Raw genomic sequence first — 17,180 nt, forward strand, 5'->3', positions numbered from 1 at the left:
AAGCGCTCCCTCTCAACCAAACCTCTCAATCACGCCAATTCACCCCGGTTCAATCACAACGTCATGACATCTAAGCCCCGACGCCCGAACCAGGTCCATACCCTTGTTCTCTCCTGATTTTCGCCGCCAGCGCAGCACCCTCTTCTGGGGTTTCGGGCTTCAGGTCTTGTGTACATTATCATCATCATCAGCTTCTAGACTCTCTATCTGTCATGTTTCATTTATTTTCTTTCCCGCTTGTCGCAGGTGTCGATGTATTTTTCACATGAATATGCGGAGTTAGGAAAAACGAAATATCAAAACCAAACCTGTACCTACCTATATCCGTGATCCCCGTGAGACCTGTTGTAGCCTCGCCCTTTTCCAGCTGTCGTGCCAGGGGCGTATCCCGATACTGATCCTCGTTTTCGTTCCGGTCGTCGCCGAGTGTAGTTCTCATCTCGCTGACGGTATGTTGGGAGTGGCCTATGAGCAACTTAGCTCCTATGCTTGGGACATCCATGGCAAATAATAGGTTCACTTACCACCCAACTGGCCAGTCTGTTTCTTCGGGGTCTCCGTATACAACCGGATGGATTCATACCTGTTCATATACAACCATTAGCATGACTTGAATTCCCTAAAGACAAGATATAATAGACTAGACGTACTGCGTATTCTCACCACCAGGCTCGATATCCATGAGATTAGTGTCAGACATTATTCAGAGTAGATATCTTCTATGTACGATACTTAAGTTTTCTCAAAGATAGTTAGGTAGTTCACAAAGTCTCTGGGAGAAGTCGGGGGATCTGGGTTATGGTTGTGGTTGTGGTGGATCATCGTCCATGGTACGATGACGTAGTCTACCTACTAGCCATCTAGACTATCAAGATGTCATCTCTACCAAGGTTTTGTGGGGAAGTAACGCCCACTTCGTGTTTTGTTTTGTTCCTGGCTGTTTCCGGTTGATTTTGTCCTCGATCACATGTATGTGGTCAGGTTTGGGGATACGAGGGTGTAGTTGTTGGTTGGGGCACGGTTTGTAGGTACTTGATTGGATGTCGGTTGAATCGCTGTGAGCTGAGACTTGGACTCTAGCGTTCATGAAATCAATGCAGGATGTAAAAAGGCTATGGTTTTTTAAAAGATACAGGAGTAATGCATGCTAGGAATACGGAGGTAGTTCAGTTACGAGTCGCATAGTGGCCCGGATAAGATAAGATCTCCGGTAGTGTACAGTGAAGTCATTAAGAATCGTTGGGTATTATTATTTTCGTAATTTTAGAATTCCATGCCCATCAGATAACTGTGCACAGGTTAGTAAATCAATCAAGTAGTCTTGAAGTATTAGGGGGCAGTCGAACCTTTCGTATATGCGCATGAACTTGGCAACGAATGCCTCAAGGTGAAAGATTACTTTCTGCGAAAAGTATTAGTCACGTATCATGGGTGTTCATGTAGCAAGTAAAGCTCTTACGCTGCCTTGAGTGATCCTGTGCTCATAGAATGCCGACCACCTGATGACATCGGGCTTTAGAGCATCGTCGACCTTTGTAATGAGGTTGAATGTCAGACACTAAAGTCCAATTAGCATTTCTGTTCTACAAGCCTGAACCAAACTGGTCGAACCTTGATAATGGTAGTCGGTGGTATGCAATGCGTCAAAAGATCGTATAACCGTGCGCGGACTTGCAACAGACGAGCCGGTGACCGCTCTGCCAGGATCTCCTCAGCTATCAACGCAATCAGCGCTTCCCAGTCGGGTGGTGGGATGAGCGTGTTGTCCGTAACTTTCTCACTAAAGACCATAGCAAATCACGTTAGCCCTGGCACGCAATGGACAACCAATCTAGAACGTACTTCTGAGCATAAATAGCCTCGAACATTAGAAGCGCGCGACGAAGGTTACGCCCACTCTCCTTAGCTATCCTCTTATTCAACCCACTCGCCTCAGGCCATCCCTCCTTCTTAGCCGCGTTCTTCAAAACAGTGCAGATATCCTCCTCACTCGGAGCAGCAACCCTGACCAGCAGGGTACGGGACCGGATAGGGGCGATGATATTCGAAGTGCTATTCGCCAACAAAATCAACCTCAAGTTGGGACTATATTTTTCCATCGTCCGTCTCAGCGCTGCCTGTGCATCACGGGTGAGATGATCGGCCTCGTTAATCACAACGACTTTGAAGCGCTGTTTCGCCGAGAGATCAACCTGCTGGGTTTGTGCAATCTCCTTCAGCAGCTCTTGAACCACAACACGATCGTAGTTCCCAACATCCGATGGAGTGATCTCCAAGTGGTAGACCGAAGACACTATGTTGAACTCGAGCTTGCGGTTGCTTGTCGTTTGGAAGACTCTGGCGTCGATCTTGATCTTTTCGACTCCGGAACCGTACAATTCTTTAAGCGTCGCGATTGTTCGTGTCTTTTTGCCTGCACCTGAAGGACCATACATGAGCAGATGAGGGAAGTCGCCGCTTTGCGCCTAAAACAAACATGTTTGTGAGAATTGTACTCGAGGTACATAGTATTGGCTTGAATTGTCTTACCAATGATTTCAGTCGCGCGGACAGCTCAGGGTGGTATGTGAGGGCATCTAGCGACCGCGGTCGCAGTTTGTCGACTAGCAAGGCCATTTTGCCGATTGAGTGTGTAGTGCTCTGGTTTGAAGCTTCTAGGTCTCTATTCAGAAGTATGCTTTCCCTTCAGAGCCGATAGATAGCTTAGGCCGAGCGCAGACGCGTCGGTCGTGACACGCGAGCTTAATTGGCGGTCCGTGCGCTACGCTGACTGTGCAGCGGATTCACCAATCAGTCCAAACCTACAATTTCATTGCAGATCTCCGTACAGTACTCAAGGAACCATGAAAATACTGTGAATTTTTCTCCATGTTGAAGTAAATAATGTATGGCGGTAATCCCTTAGGCCTATTCAAATTTCATATTCCAACGCCCGATTATTATACAAGATTTTGTTACCCCACCCGTTCCATACAAAAAGCTTCAGTAGGTCTCTGTATGTACATGCTCTATCTATGTTACAAAGATGGTCGGGGGGGGTGCTTGGGACCACCAGGTTCAGGTTTTCATGATTGGCCCTTGTAAGAGGAGAGATATGTCTTCCGAGTTTGCTCGGATGGTCACACATCGGACCGTGTCAGGTCTCTGGGACATTCCGCTGGATGTCACCTGGCCAGGGTGATTCCGGGTATATACGTTTCAAAAAGCATCTTACTGGGAGTCTGTTGTCATAGAGCGTCTAATCGCTTGACTCCTGGTATGCAGTGTATAACGATCAGGTATGCCATTAGCTCGACGGCAATGGCTTCAAGACACCGTTGTCATCATATCGCGCCTCTGTTTCGCTTTCATTAGCCACAAACATACCCCATCATGGGTTCATTCTGGAGTCTTACTGAAGAAGGTATATGAGAGCGTAATCGTATCAATGCCCTTCATGGCCGGATCTTTGACAAAGTCGGGGTCGATGAAGAAGAACACCGGCATGTCAACCGATTCTCCAGCATTCAGCTTCTGCTCGTCGAAGCAAAAGCATTGGATCTTGCTGAAGTAAGGAGCAACTTGTCCGGGAGTGACACTGTACGTCGCTACACCAATGATATCCGTCGGGCCCTTGTTCGTCGCCGTAAAGAACGCAAGCGCTGTCTCGCCTGGAAGAACTCGAACTTCACGTTGTTGCGGTGTGAACTTCCACGGCAGAACATCCGAAACTGATCCATTGAATGTGATTCTCAAACGACGGGAGTCGGTGACCGGAGTGACGCGGGAAGAGGTATCATTGTCGCCTCCACGGTGAGTGAGTACAGGTTGACCGTTCCAACCGGTTTGTTGGCAGATCTGTAAGAATAGAGCCGTTAGCCTCTGCCGCAGACTAGAATTCAAGGGCAGGCTTGTCGAACCATTTTGTACAGAGGGACGGAGCCATAGGCAAGCGCAACGGTTCCGAGAATAAGACTGGCCGCATAGTACCTAGAACCTATTAGACGTGAACTGCAGACACCATTGCGCTCCTTTAACATACATCGTCGACGCATTGCGCTTTTGCGACTGCGGCGTATTGAACGGTGCGTTGATATTCTGCCGGAGGCATGAACTGCGAGTGAAGAATCTCCTCCCAGAGTCAACACATCGTGTATTTGTCATGGTGGACGGGCGGAGGCCGGGACCCGACCAAGGAAGCCGACCCCATGAGGAGATCGGGCGCGAGAACATTGTCAATGATTATATGCTCTGCGGGGAGATATGGAGAGATGCTATCTAGAACTCCGATTGGGATAAGGTACCTGAGGCACGTGATACAATCACTTTTACGGAATATCAGGCAATGCTTTTTTGTCGGTTATAATTCACCGCCTTTGGTGCCGCTTGGGTTGATCCGCGCGCCCGATGATAGCCGGAGCTTGTCTGTTTTAGGAAATCGTATCCCAAACTACCAAATTCAGCATCTCATTCACTTTCCTAGGGCTCCAAGCGTAGTTTGTCTAAGAAGATTTGCTTGAGGTAGGCAAGCATCTTGTTCTTCTCATTGATGCTATCTGTGGATATCATTGAAGCCTGGATGAATGACAACGAAAAAGCAGGTTTGAACATCTGTGATACCGTACAATTGATAATATATACCACCTTTGGATTTAGTAGCAAATGTTCATAGTAGTAACGAATGAAGTTGTGGCTGAACGCCTCTTGATCATCACTTCCTAGGTGTACTGGAGTTTACTGAACTTCCAGTACTGTAACATCATGGTGCTGCCAGTTTATATGGGTCGCAGCTGAAGGAGCATGTTGAGAATCATACTGGATACAGGAGTATCCGATGAAGCAAGTTCTACAAATTGGCCCTGTCAGCAACCCATTATCTTGCCAACTACTGAAGTGGAGGATAGTTGATCTCTTCACAACGCATATAAAATTGATGAAACGATTTCCCCTGGATTCAGATGAGCTTCTAGACGCTCTGAGAATCTAATGACATCGTCAGGTTTCTATTCTTGGGTTTCCCAATAACGGGCGTCCATGATGGACCAGAAAAAGAACATGAGATCAGATTATCTTATCTAGGCGGGAAATCAGCTTGACCAAGATGTCGATTGTTTGTCCAGTGGCTCCGTCCTGAGGGAGAGAAACCCACATGCCTAAATATCTCGCTTTTGTCCATTCGGTTCTCGACAGATAATAATGGCATAATAATACAGACCAGACGTGCTAATGATACACTGTATAAATACAATGAGAGTGACGAAAGAAAGACGATAAGTCTATGAGTCAAGGTCCAGTCGCAAACGCCATTCGCTTATGCACAATCACGCCAGCACGCTTCTGCCGATCCGACCAAATACGCCCCGAACCATATCAGGCCTTTCCTGAAGACATGTCAGAAGAATGGCGGCGCTGATTGAAAATGCTATACGTTCCCGGTGTTGATACTAGATAAGCCACAACGGTTAGAGAGTGGTACAATGTTCGACGAAGCTAGAATGGGATGGCGCAGAGAGCGGCAGGACGAGTGTGACAATCCCCAAGCCTCGCAACTACTGGGTGATATCAAATTATCTTAACTCACCTGTTTCTCGTAGTATCTTGGCAGAACAGTTGCGGCAGCCCTGGGAGCCACAAATAATGAAATCTCCTGTCGCTTCCGTGCGCTCTCCACGAGTATGCTCCAACCGCACATCAGGCATCCGGCGCCGACGCAAAGCCCAGAGTCCCACATCATTGGAGTTACTATACCACGGTGAAATATTTTGGGGCCAAGCCTTGTTCTCGCAAGACAGACGGAGTAGTAGAATAAGCTCACAAATGAAGCAAGGAAGGCAGACGAGCGCAAGGCGGCAGTTATGGGCTGTTTGAGTGATGACAGGGACTTTACTGACCGCAAACGAAAGATGATCTGTAGAGGGATGTAGGTAGCACAGGCGAACTTGAACGTTCGAGTGAATCGAGACAGAGCATGCTTTTCACAGCTATGACCACTACCCATGTGGACCATCTCACACGGTATCGGGATGGTCTTGGAAGGGTCTCCCCATTCCACGGGCCAATTATAATCTTTGCACATGGACTGAAGTAGTGGTGCTTGCCCGGTGTCTTTCCCGTACACAAAGACACCTTGCCTAGCACGGCGAAGTGCTTCGATCAGGCGGCCATCCACCTTTGCTACTTCTCCTATCCATTTACCGTAAGATCTTGGTAGTCTCTCAGGCATATAAAACCATGCCCACATCACTATCGCTGCGCTCGTGGCAAACACACCCGCATCTGTGAGTTGGGGAGCAACACGCTCCACTAGAGTCCACTGACCCCTGGACTTTCGCCATCGCCGCCAATTTGCCCAACCCATGTAGACCACCAAATCGACTGCTCTTGTAAGGCTGAAAAGGGTAAGGTCCATGGTTCTACCTGCCAACTGGGGACGGCTATGCGGCTCCGGTCTGAGCTTTCTCTGCTCTGCAGCATTTTTCGAATCAGTACCACCTTGACAATCATCGCAATTTCTCTGCAATCTGATAGGCCTCTGATTCAATATATTAAAGCTGAACCAAGCGGATAGTAACGCAGAAACAAATCTAGCCAGTCGCATGTGAATCAATGCATTTAAACGACCGGGTTTTAAACCCAGCCTACGAATAAGATGCGCAAGACATCGGAAGAGGATGAGAGGAAAGACGGTTGAGCCCCCTACGAGAATGGCACAGAACGCTGGGAAAGCATCCAGCCGTAGAGTACTTGTCAATGTGGCGGACAACTGCATAGCCAGAGTGAGTACACCGGCTTTATCCTGGATGTAAAGGATAGGGCAGCGAAAGTTTCCATGTGTGTATACGGATCACAAACGATGCACAGATGCAGCAGTCTCAGTGCAAATGGGGGTACATTAACATACCTCTTTGAGCTGCTCTCCGAAGCTTAAGCCATGCCCCCGAATTCGCCGTAGACAGATTATTACTCTAGGGACAGTTGAAGATAAATAACCAAGTGCGTATGCGCGTAGAATTCTGCAACGGTCAGTATCAATGCAGCCTAGTGAACCGTAATCGATGCGCTCGACGTCACCCAGAAGTGGCCGGAAATGGGAACAATCGATACTTACGGCTGTAGAACACGGATACTGCTCTGATGCTGGCGAATAATGGTGACAGAGTCCATGGTGCATCCAACTCATTTAGTCCATGACCGTCCCATTGGAGTCGCGATTTATGTTGTGAAACAACCTATTTGCTGGCGTCAGACTGTTTCTTGGGAGTATACCACCGATAACAGGATCGAGACCATGACCACAAAACGAGATAAAAGAAACCTGCAGAAAATCAAAGGAATTGTGGCAGGACATACTGCACTAAAATCCAGGCATTTCTGGCCGGGCCAAAGATCTTTGACAAAAGAGGAAACTAACACAAACACTTGGCTTCGCGGCGGTTACCCAGAGTGGTACGTGCTCCGTGATGGGCAGCCCTTTTTGTATGTAGGATCGGCCGCGGATCCGTGCGACGGACTATTAGAAATTCGACCTCGGTCGTTCAAGACACGAGGGGAATGGCCGTTAACTCAGGTGTGGTTCAGGGGTTACAGACCAGGCGGAAGGCGACGATCCCCCGTTATGCCACGCTCCAAACTTGGGGTTTATCAACCAACCGCTATCCGTCACCTGGGGAAACCAGCTCGTGTAATGGAGCCAAGAAAGTATGGACTCCAGTAGACACAATGGTAGCGAATCGTCCAGATCGGAGGAGACGGAGCTGTTCTATGGCTGGCCTCGGTGAGGGATGATCAAGGAAAAGAATTCCTGTCAGCAGGGAGGAAACAAAAAATGTAGACAGTGACTGCATGTTAATGGGGATGTGGATAGGTGGATGGATAGATTGGATGGGCACCAGAAATGGGAATCGATCGGGCCGGATAAGGTCGAGTCACCCCGGACTGGGAAATTGGTCCGATTCATACAGCCTGGAAACCAGAATTACACGATCTTGCCTTGTGGCTTTGCTGTCAATTGGTCGTATCAATGGTAATTGCTTTACGTCACGCGACCTCCGCCGGAGCGCCAGAATTTTGCATGTGATTGCCTTGAAAAGGCCGACGGATTCCCAGCGACGAGAAGCAACTTGTGTGGTGACTGACTGAATGCTACGATCGATCTGTCTATCTCTGGTTACTACTCTCCCCACCGTCCATGATCCCCGGATTCCGCCGTCAACCCTCCCGTCTATCTGTCAGTTTCAATGTGGGGGATGCCTTTTCCGTCAAGTGAATTTGGTCTTGTTGACGGTGTTTCGTATCCTAGACCTCCAGACATTCGCCCGTACTCTCCCGGCACCATCGACCGTTGATACTAGCCTTCGCAACCACCGTCCCGTATAGCTAGCTAGCTTCCTATCTTCTGGTGATTGGTATCGCTGGAATTATTTGAAGGCATATTGTTATCGCATTCCTGACAGGGCATTATTCTCTTTCCCTGCATCCGCTTTGCCGGTCAAGGCATGTTGGCACTGTCTTTCGGCGCTGCTCTCATTCAAGACTAGCACATGCTAGTCGAGTTTCTTTGCGACATTACATATTTGCCTTCTTTCGCTCATCCACTATCATCGCCATGGAACTAAACCGGTCGGGACAACATAATGGCCAGAATAGTCCGCAGCCTGGCCCTTTTGGCTGTAAGTGATTTCTTTAGTTGTTGCCATGTCCTGTCTAATATTGAGGGGCTCTAGATTCCTTCCTCTCTCCTACAGATACCCCATTCGAAATTGCTCCTGCGCCACCTCCCGGGCCGGCGCTCTTGGATCACGATGAATCATTGATGTTGGATAACTTCTTCACTACGATGAACTCAAATCAACTCTCCAGCGACTTTTGGCTGCCGAGTCAGTCAAACAAGCCATTTGGCACCACTAACTTCGACTTCTCTGATGAGCTCCTCCCCCCGACTTTCGAAGGGTCCACGACATCTCTTTCATCACAGCCATCGCTCTCTCATCGCAGCATAGACAAGCCGCTTATGGATGTGATGCCTGGGAACCTGGGTGCCAACTCAGATATATTCGCGGCTGCTTCCATGCTATACCATAATGGGATGCATGGGGCCGAATTCAATACCAACTTAGGATCACATTCATATCCATCTCCGGACATAGATTTCAGCAGCCTCAGAATGTCCACTCATGGGAAATTTCAACCGCATCCCAGCCATGTGCCCTTGAAACAGCCCAACAGCTCATCCCGTCCTCGGTTGCCCCATGGGTATCATACCTCTGAGATGCTCTTCGATGTCCGTGAACCGATATCGCCTGAACAACAGCAAACCGCCAAGGTTCGTCCACTTCATTGGGGCTCCGATGAAAGTTTCGTGGATCAAGGTTACATTGCACCGCCGGATCAGCCAGATGAAGAGCAGCGCACGAAAGAATTGCTCGGTCACTTGGCATGTTTTGAGGCTCAAAGCAGTGCCGCAAACACTCGAGCGCCGAGTCCAGTGCGTGTCACTGGAAACTATGATGCGACATGGACGGATACAGATGCGGCTGGACAACTCAGCTCTCTGCGCAGAGAGTTCAAAGACAGCATGGAAGATCTTTCCCAACCCAAAAAGAAACAAAGAGTTTTGGTTAAGGAAGAAGAAGACGACGACCATACGGACGAGGAAAGTTCGCGGCCAAGATTAAAAAAGTCCAAGGCTTCATCGTCAAGACGAATGTCACATGACGCCGTCCGGAAGCCAAGGCTTTCTCAAGGTCCAAAGCCCGCACGAGAGAACCTGACCGAAGAACAGAAAAGAAGCAACCATATACTTTCGGAGCAAAAGCGAAGGAACTTGATCAGACAAGGGTTCGATGATCTGTGCACGCTTGTTCCTGGCCTAAAAGGCGGCGGCTTCAGCAAGAGCGCAATGCTCACGCAGGCGGCCGACTGGTTGGAAGAAGTATTGCGCGGCAATGATATACTCAAAGCACAGCTAGCGGAGCTGAAAGCCATGAATGGCTTGGTGATGCCCCGGTAGTTACCTTCAATTATGCGACCATGATCATAACTCTTATTCTATCGAAGGCATTGGCTGATCTCCACCCATTTGTACATTGAAGCAGTTCAGCGATCTTCTGGAAGGATGCGCATTGTTCAAACGGAAATGCAGGCGTTTGATTTCACGGCCTTGATTCCTCCATCGACCAGGGGTGTGATGTACCGCCCACCTGGTTGCCGTCACATTAATTATCCCGGCCTATTACATGTCACCCCATAATACCCACTTGGATTGGCGATAATGGTTTAATTTTTGAATACCACATCGATCTAGTTTGATGCATGCATAATGTTGAGAGAATAAGCTCTCCCACGAGATCTTCCCGTTCTTCATTGATGCACTGTCTCCATTGTTTCCTAATCACTTATCCAAGTGAGGTAAGGAACCATTAGGCTTCAAAATCGTATATCCAACCACTAGGATGCAGGGTGTCTGGTGCTCAACAGATATACATATACAAGATGCGATGTTCGTATGCTACTTCATTCAGTATGCCCACGTGGACAGTAGAGGAACTTTGAAAGATGCCGTTGTAGATAGATGAATAGATAGCAGCGATAACCCACAGCCAGGGGCAGAGCTACTTACTAACTCGCGGGGTGGCCCCACTAGCTCCAGGGGGCCTAGCGCGATCCGGGATACCCAATCTGGTCATGTGATCTTCTCAGCAACGGGCCAACGGCGCGTTTATTATGATGACGCTACGTCCGGCTTCCGTCTGGGCATGTGGGTGTACCTACATCAAAAGTGATCAAAGCTATATAATCCAAATCATTCTCTCACTTATAGGATAATTCACAGGTCAAACATGCCTCCTAAGCGGAAGCATTCCAGCAATGGACCCGAGCAAAGGAGTGAGGCGCGCAACAAGCCTTACGCCTACTTGAAGCCCCAGGTCCGGCAGGTCTCCGAAAGGACCATCAAATCCAAGTGGTCCACACTTCCGGAGCCTGTTCAAGACAGGGTGCGCGACATGTTTCGGGCCCTGGAGCGTCCGGTTATCGTAAGACAGCAGAACGAGGGCAAACGTATCGAAGCACAGGCTGCTGTTCAGGCTGTTGTGAAAAAGTATAGTTCTTTGCCTTTTGGCTCGAGGAGAATGATCATACTAATTTGTATTTCCCAACTGTATAGTCTAGGAAAAAGGCTTCCGCGCATGCCATTTCCTCCAGTTACGAAAGACTCTGTCTTTGAGTACGAGGCAGCGCTCAAGGAACATGTAAGTAATGCTCAATTAAACCTCTTTGCCACAAGGTATAACTGACATATTTTGCAGTGCTCCTTGGAAGCTACTTTAGCCACAGTGACTGATAGTATTGATCTCTTAAAGGCTGAAGTCGAAAAGGAAGAAGCTATGCTCGAAAGAGAGAAAAAGCAACTTCAGGAGATGGAGAGGAATGCGAAGCGGGCGGAAGCGGAGAGGAAGAGGCAATCAAAGAACGTAAGTGTGACCTTGATGCGAATAACTCATGAATTTTACGCTGATCTTTTCTAGGAACATCCTGTTCTGCGGCAGGTCGACAGCTTGCCTGATGAGTATAATCAGAAGCAGACCGAGTTTACCCTTGCGGGAGGAAAAGAAACCCAGACGATGTTCGACGAGGTGCGTTTTCAGCTCCCCTTGTACCTTCGCCTGATGTCCGTTGCTGACATACCGTGTTTAGCTTGAAAATGACCCAGAAGTCTCGAATATCTTGAAACAACTGACTGGACATCTGAAGTCAATGCAAAACAACACCGCACCCGTCGCTGGTTTGAAGGACGCAATTGGCAGGTCACATGCAGCATTAAGTCTGACTTTCATGCCCGAAGACTGAACTTACAGAATTCTGCATCAATGGCAAGTTCAGAACGAGTGTGCTGTTACAGCGTGTACGACATGTGGTGCGTATATCGAAAGATGCAAGCCCATGCCAGTCTTTAAGACAGCTTGGAAAACGAGTCCATGCGTAGGACGGTATTCGACATCATGCAATGGACCAAGGTACCTGCGAGCCAGTTTTGACGCTACCTGGAATGGCTATCGTCTCAACTGTGTGCAAAACCCCTGGCGGGACACCAGTGCTATACGGGGCTAAACGAATTCCCGCGCCTTGGAGACCTAGTCCTCCTATTCAGGACAAGCTAAGCCCTCATAGCGTCCTACCACGTTCTCGTCAGGAATTAGGCTCTGGGAATTCTTTAGGTTCAAGTGGAGTTTAGCCAAATATTGACAGCGGACCCCCACCAGTTGACTATAGGGAAAGATGTCCAGTGGGCTTAGAGGAAGGTCGTGTCTGGGGATGCTAATGAGGCATCATCTACGGGTTTTTTGCCACCCTAAAACCACTTAATACAACACCTAATTCTGAAGAGGAAACAAATTACTCCATTGCCTACTCTACAGAACAGCTTAATGTAGGAACATGTGGCTGCATATGCTAGGAGCGAGTTAACCGAGGTAGAACCCTTGTAGCTATTTCCCATAACAGATAGTCGTTCTATATACCAACATCAGAAATACGAGGATCCTGTTGATTGTGTATCTACGTGATCGCGACTCAAACAATTGATATTGGCTGCTTTGCTTTCTGCAGTGAGGATAGTGTTGCACATGAGTTAGCCGCTCATATGCTTTTCCGAGGCTACTAACCGGTTCGCCGCTGCCGGCCCCAATGCGGAGGGGCCCGGGAAATGAAAGATCCAAGTCCCGCACCAGCGGGGAACTTCGATGAGCCGATCGCATCGCGCGTGCCCTCACATTTTCACGTTACAGATCAGCCCGATCCCCTCACCCTTCTGCTTAATCGGTCCATTCAAGCCCAGTCGAATGTCTGCAGACGGCTATTTTGCTCCCCGTTTGTGTTCCGATCGACAGCAACAGTGGTAACCACGAACCGAACCCTGCGCAACACCTTTGCGCCTAGCGATCAATGACGGAGAAAACTGCGGCGTCAACGGGTCCAGGCCCCGATCAACAAACCAGCAATGGGACAGCAGATAGAACAAAACCGGATGTGACGGAGGAGGAGCAGACTGGGGCAGATGCGAGTGCGAAAGACAACTCGCAGAATACACCGTCCCTCAAGGCGGATGGTGCCGCCGCGGGGGCTCACTCAAGTCCTAAGAAACGTCGCAAAGTCAATCATGGTATGGCGCTATTTGCTATGCATCCTACAAGGATCCAGGCAGCGACTTGCATTTTTACCTTGTTGTTTCGACCACGATGCTAACCAGAGTGCCACGTTTGTAGCATGCGTTTATTGCCGACGATCGGTAAAGTCTTTCCCCTCAAACAAGATTACCTTCCTCGCCCCTCACTTCAGTCAACACGAGCCGACATCGTCCTTGATAGTTGTTGGGCTCAAGGTATAGAGGAGTACTTTGCTAACTGAAAGACACTCGCTCGCGTGGCACAGCATATGACTTGCGACTCGGTACGACCCGTCTGAGCTCTACCCTCCAGCGCATTCCCGTGGAACATGGAGTGCAATCACTTTTCGAGATTCCAGTTGCTGACGGTTGTTGCTTTGCGGGAAATGTAGGAGCGACCCTGCACGCGATGCATAAAACGGAATATTGGCCACCTTTGCCACGATGAACCTCGGGAACCCTCAAAACGGTCACGGAGCGAAAACGATCATTCGGCCGCTGATGACGAGGGCTCTTCTAATAATGAGTACTCCGGCGTTCAAATGCCCAGAAACGTCGACGGCCCAGATGCTGCAGGCCAGCAAATCATACCCGACGGGACCATCGGCCTACCCACCTCTTCTGTGACTTCTGTGCAGCAGCCTGGCAACATGGCTTCTTCTGGCCAGGGTCTTAATGCTCAACAGCAAAGTGAGTGCCACCCTTATAAAATTGTCCAGTGTATCATAATAACATTGGGTAGTGATTGGGTACAACGAATGGATTGGTGGACAAAGCCAGTTTCAGGACATGCACACGTTTCACCCTTCTTACATGTTCAATGCACCAGAGGTCACTAATGAGTACAACCTTCTTGGTGACTTTTTGAGCAATAGCCTCTTGGATGATGGAGGAGTATTCCAGAACGATGAACTGCAGGGAATCTACTCGGACCCGTCGTTACTCAATTCCATGGCGACTCTGGGAAATTCGAATCAAAGCCTTCTTCAGCAGTCCCAACCTGCGCAACCTCAACCGAATCAACAGGCCCAGGGCGAGCCTTTACAAGGGCCTACGCCTGCAGTGAGCAATGATAAGGCGAGAGAGACCTATTACATGACCGCAGCAGATCCATCAGGGTCCGACCCGCCAGAGGAGCGGATGAACAAGCTTCTCAAAGCGAAATACGACGCGGGACTTCTTCGCCCATTTAACTACGTCAAGGGTTATGCCAGGCTGAATCAATATATGGAGCGACACTTGCAACAAGCCTCGCGGCAGAAGATCCTCCGACAATTAGATAAATTCCGGCCAAAGTTCCGGGAGCGAATGCAGAGCCTGACCGACATTGAGCTCATCCTCGTGGAGATGTGGTTCGAAAGAAGCTTGATGGAATATGATCGAGTTTTTGCTAGTATGGCCATTCCTGCCTGTTGCTGGAGACGAACGGGTGAAATATTCCGTGGCAACAAAGAAATGGCAGAGTTGATCGGCGTACCAATCGAGACTCTCCGAGACGTAAGTGCATTCTGCAGAAATCTCTATGACAAAAATCTAATATGACTGTCATACTCAGGGAAAGCTTGCAATCCACGAGATCATCGTGGAAGATCAGCTAGTGAGCTATTGGGAGAAATTCGGAGCTATTGCTTTTGATAACACGCAAAAAGCCATGCTCACAAGCTGCACCCTAAAGAATCCCAACTCCAACTCCCCCGGAGATGGGATCCCCTGTTGCTTCTCGTTTACTATTCGAAGAGATACCCATAACATGTGAGTGAGCTCATCAGATGACGCGGTGGCAAGGTGCTAACTGCTGTTGATATAGCCCATCACTCATTATTGGGAATTTCCTGCCGTCACAGCGAAAGGCCAAATAAGCCCTGGAGTTTTTTTTTATCATTTTATTTCTCTATCATTGCCCAGCAAATGTTCGCGTGGGCTGATGCCTGGTTACTGTCTTCTTTCTTGGTGCTTACTGGCCCTTCTGATGGAGGAGCCTCGCGATATTGTTTCCTTCATACCCTTCTGTCATTGATTTATACGGCCTTCAAAAATGTACCATAACATCTTCAAGGCGTGACTCGTTTCCAAGGGAAGGTTAATTGTGGTCTTGCAACGCGAACCGAAAATGGACTAGATAGGTCAGGTGTCATCTCGTACTTCGCTTCGGGTGTCGACCGAGTATCCGTAGCACTACATTCCTCATCTTTAAAGCCATTAGGACAACGACTAGAGTTAACCACAAGCGCTGCTATTGACATGACACATCACAGCTCAAAAGCACACATGGACGTCGTTCTAGGTGCAGCACCTTTCCCGCATGCCGTTTCATACCTCTCATTGCCTCATCTACTAAGAACGAAGCAACAGACTTCGCAGCTGAGCTAACCAATAGTCTCGTTATCGACCAAAAGAAGCCTCATCTTGGTCTAGATGATAAAATCTTGGCTCAACTGGATCGGCAATTCAAGCACTTTCCTCTGCTGCCAGCGAGTCCCTCGTCTCCGACTCGTCGCGGGTTTGACCAAGAAGGAACAAAGCTATGGAATATTTGCATGCAACTCATGACTGTCTATAGAGACAGAAGTGAAGACCTTCTCCTTGCGTGCAAAGGTACTACTGTGGGATCCCAAGGACACAGACTTTCGCTGAGTACAGTATAGTGAAGGCATTCGCTTACGCGATGTTGGACTATGCCGCACCATATCAAGGCCAGGGTAAGTATAACACACTTATCTATTGTAAGGATTCGAGAAAGCTAATATTACCAGGAAGCAACAGGGCCTTAGAGGCAGCCTTCAGCATAGCAATGACGTGCATAGGTAAGAGCAGATCCTTGTTGCTTTCTCCAATTTCCCTTGCACGTAGCTCTAACATCTTGCATATAGACAACGACTGTCTCAGTCTAAGCCAGAAAATCATCGAAGTCGCAGCTGTGCGGTTAGATAAACTTGAGAGATATGAAAGCGATGTCGAAAATTCTAAGCTTCAACAATATACCATCGAGTACTACATGATTCGTGCCCACTTGGTATGGTCTACCCGTCTGTAATAATACACATCAGACTGACAGCTGGGACCTAAGTAGGCCTGGCTGCAGGGAAGACTCGACATCGCAGAACACTTGTTCTCGAAGATACCAGTATCTGATAATGGCAGGGGTCAAGAACGTGTCATGGACATATGCTATAAGATCGGTAACTGTGCGATTTCACACAAGCAGTATGATGTCTCTATGAAGTGGCTAGAAAGAGCGTTGAGGGCATGTGAGTCCATTAGGCATATGCAACAGGCATCGATACTGTCAAACAAGGATAAAGAGCTCTTGATACTTCATGCTTCTGGTAGGGTGCTCCTGGTTGATGACAAAGTTAAGTTTGTTCACAAAGAATAGTTCGTGCCGGCCTTCATCTTGATCCTGAAGAGCACAGTGGCTTCCTTTCTGAAGCTCTGGATGCATTGAAATTCGTAAGTCTTGATATCCAGTTGTTATATATTGCTAATATTTAACAGCGTTACGGTGGCATGTTCCCTGTCCAGGTCATCCAACTTGAGATGCTGGACAAGGAAGGAGCAGATGAGATTGTCTTTTCGCAAGGTGACTGAATTATAGTTCGTGATTGTTTTCCCTCTTCGACTGACATAAGAGTTAACAGTGCTACAAAGTACCATTGAATCGCCTGAGCTTAAAGACTCACACCTCGCAATGTAATGGCCAATATGAACTCGTGTACGCCGTCCGGTACTAACAAAGTGGGTGTAGCATCATGTATTATATACAGAAGCTGTTTAATACATCGTGAGCGCACCGGTCACATCTGTCTGCTCATCTGACAAGTAACCAGTCCCGAGGTCTCCATCAGTATGCTCAAGCAACTGCTCGAACAGGTCATTCTTCTCCCTAACAACGAAATTTCACTCGAGAAAGTCTTCATAGCATTCGTCTATGTACTAACGCGCTCAGAGAAATGTGCAAGGACTAGCTTCGAAATCTTCCAGGAGACAATTACCAGCTTGAAAAGGCATTATAAACAGCCTCTGAGTAAAGCGGCAACAG

The 17,180-nt window shown here is 48.4% G+C and overlaps 9 protein-coding genes across 9 annotated transcripts; 5 read left to right on the top strand and 4 right to left on the bottom strand.

Annotated features, from left to right (window-relative positions):
* Positions 1 to 70: 70 nt before the first annotated feature.
* Positions 71 to 700, bottom strand: An02g04310 (uncharacterized protein; the record flags this gene model as incomplete). The annotated part of the gene is made up of 4 exons (XM_001399530.1): positions 71 to 165; positions 319 to 465; positions 525 to 583; positions 651 to 700. The coding sequence occupies 4 exons, from the start codon at positions 698 to 700 to the stop codon at positions 71 to 73; spliced, it is 351 nt and encodes a 116-aa protein (XP_001399567.1).
* Positions 701 to 1,263: 563 nt separating this feature from the next.
* An02g04320 (uncharacterized protein) lies at positions 1,264 to 2,616 on the bottom strand (the record flags this gene model as incomplete). The annotated part of the gene is made up of 6 exons (XM_001399531.1): positions 1,264 to 1,288; positions 1,347 to 1,402; positions 1,460 to 1,558; positions 1,612 to 1,780; positions 1,843 to 2,465; positions 2,530 to 2,616. The coding sequence occupies 6 exons, from the start codon at positions 2,614 to 2,616 to the stop codon at positions 1,264 to 1,266; spliced, it is 1,059 nt and encodes a 352-aa protein (XP_001399568.1).
* A 762-nt stretch (positions 2,617 to 3,378) lies between these two features.
* On the bottom strand, positions 3,379 to 4,143 carry An02g04330 (uncharacterized protein; the record flags this gene model as incomplete). The annotated part of the gene is made up of 3 exons (XM_001399532.3): positions 3,379 to 3,837; positions 3,900 to 3,969; positions 4,022 to 4,143. The coding sequence occupies 3 exons, from the start codon at positions 4,141 to 4,143 to the stop codon at positions 3,379 to 3,381; spliced, it is 651 nt and encodes a 216-aa protein (XP_001399569.3).
* Positions 4,144 to 5,551: 1,408 nt separating this feature from the next.
* Positions 5,552 to 7,143, bottom strand: An02g04340 (uncharacterized protein; the record flags this gene model as incomplete). Its single annotated transcript, XM_059746237.1, has 3 exons — positions 5,552 to 6,448; positions 6,881 to 6,992; positions 7,088 to 7,143. The coding sequence occupies 3 exons, from the start codon at positions 7,141 to 7,143 to the stop codon at positions 5,552 to 5,554; spliced, it is 1,065 nt and encodes a 354-aa protein (XP_059599938.1).
* Positions 7,144 to 8,584: 1,441 nt separating this feature from the next.
* An02g04350 (uncharacterized protein) lies at positions 8,585 to 9,988 on the top strand (the record flags this gene model as incomplete). The annotated part of the gene is made up of 2 exons (XM_001399534.3): positions 8,585 to 8,648; positions 8,703 to 9,988. The coding sequence occupies 2 exons, from the start codon at positions 8,585 to 8,587 to the stop codon at positions 9,986 to 9,988; spliced, it is 1,350 nt and encodes a 449-aa protein (XP_001399571.1).
* An 829-nt stretch (positions 9,989 to 10,817) lies between these two features.
* On the top strand, positions 10,818 to 11,826 carry An02g04360 (uncharacterized protein; the record flags this gene model as incomplete). Its single annotated transcript, XM_059746238.1, has 4 exons — positions 10,818 to 11,228; positions 11,286 to 11,450; positions 11,505 to 11,612; positions 11,674 to 11,826. 4 exons carry the CDS (start codon positions 10,818 to 10,820, stop codon positions 11,824 to 11,826), a joined length of 837 nt encoding a protein of 278 aa, XP_059599939.1.
* Positions 11,827 to 12,921: 1,095 nt separating this feature from the next.
* On the top strand, positions 12,922 to 13,589 carry An02g04355 (uncharacterized protein; the record flags this gene model as incomplete). Its single annotated transcript, XM_059746239.1, has 4 exons — positions 12,922 to 13,138; positions 13,242 to 13,264; positions 13,408 to 13,426; positions 13,534 to 13,589. The coding sequence occupies 4 exons, from the start codon at positions 12,922 to 12,924 to the stop codon at positions 13,587 to 13,589; spliced, it is 315 nt and encodes a 104-aa protein (XP_059599940.1).
* A 202-nt stretch (positions 13,590 to 13,791) lies between these two features.
* Positions 13,792 to 15,000, top strand: An02g04370 (uncharacterized protein; the record flags this gene model as incomplete). Its single annotated transcript, XM_059746240.1, has 4 exons — positions 13,792 to 13,831; positions 13,884 to 14,638; positions 14,697 to 14,893; positions 14,949 to 15,000. 4 exons carry the CDS (start codon positions 13,792 to 13,794, stop codon positions 14,998 to 15,000), a joined length of 1,044 nt encoding a protein of 347 aa, XP_059599941.1.
* A 382-nt stretch (positions 15,001 to 15,382) lies between these two features.
* On the top strand, positions 15,383 to 16,729 carry An02g04380 (uncharacterized protein; the record flags this gene model as incomplete). The annotated part of the gene is made up of 8 exons (XM_059746241.1): positions 15,383 to 15,425; positions 15,494 to 15,736; positions 15,787 to 15,840; positions 15,895 to 15,945; positions 16,012 to 16,154; positions 16,212 to 16,389; positions 16,518 to 16,591; positions 16,637 to 16,729. The coding sequence occupies 8 exons, from the start codon at positions 15,383 to 15,385 to the stop codon at positions 16,727 to 16,729; spliced, it is 879 nt and encodes a 292-aa protein (XP_059599942.1).
* Between the last annotated feature and the right edge of the window lie 451 nt (positions 16,730 to 17,180).

Source organism: Aspergillus niger, assembly GCF_000002855.4.
Source record: "Aspergillus niger supercontig An02".
Classification (NCBI taxonomy): domain Eukaryota; kingdom Fungi; phylum Ascomycota; class Eurotiomycetes; order Eurotiales; family Aspergillaceae; genus Aspergillus; species Aspergillus niger.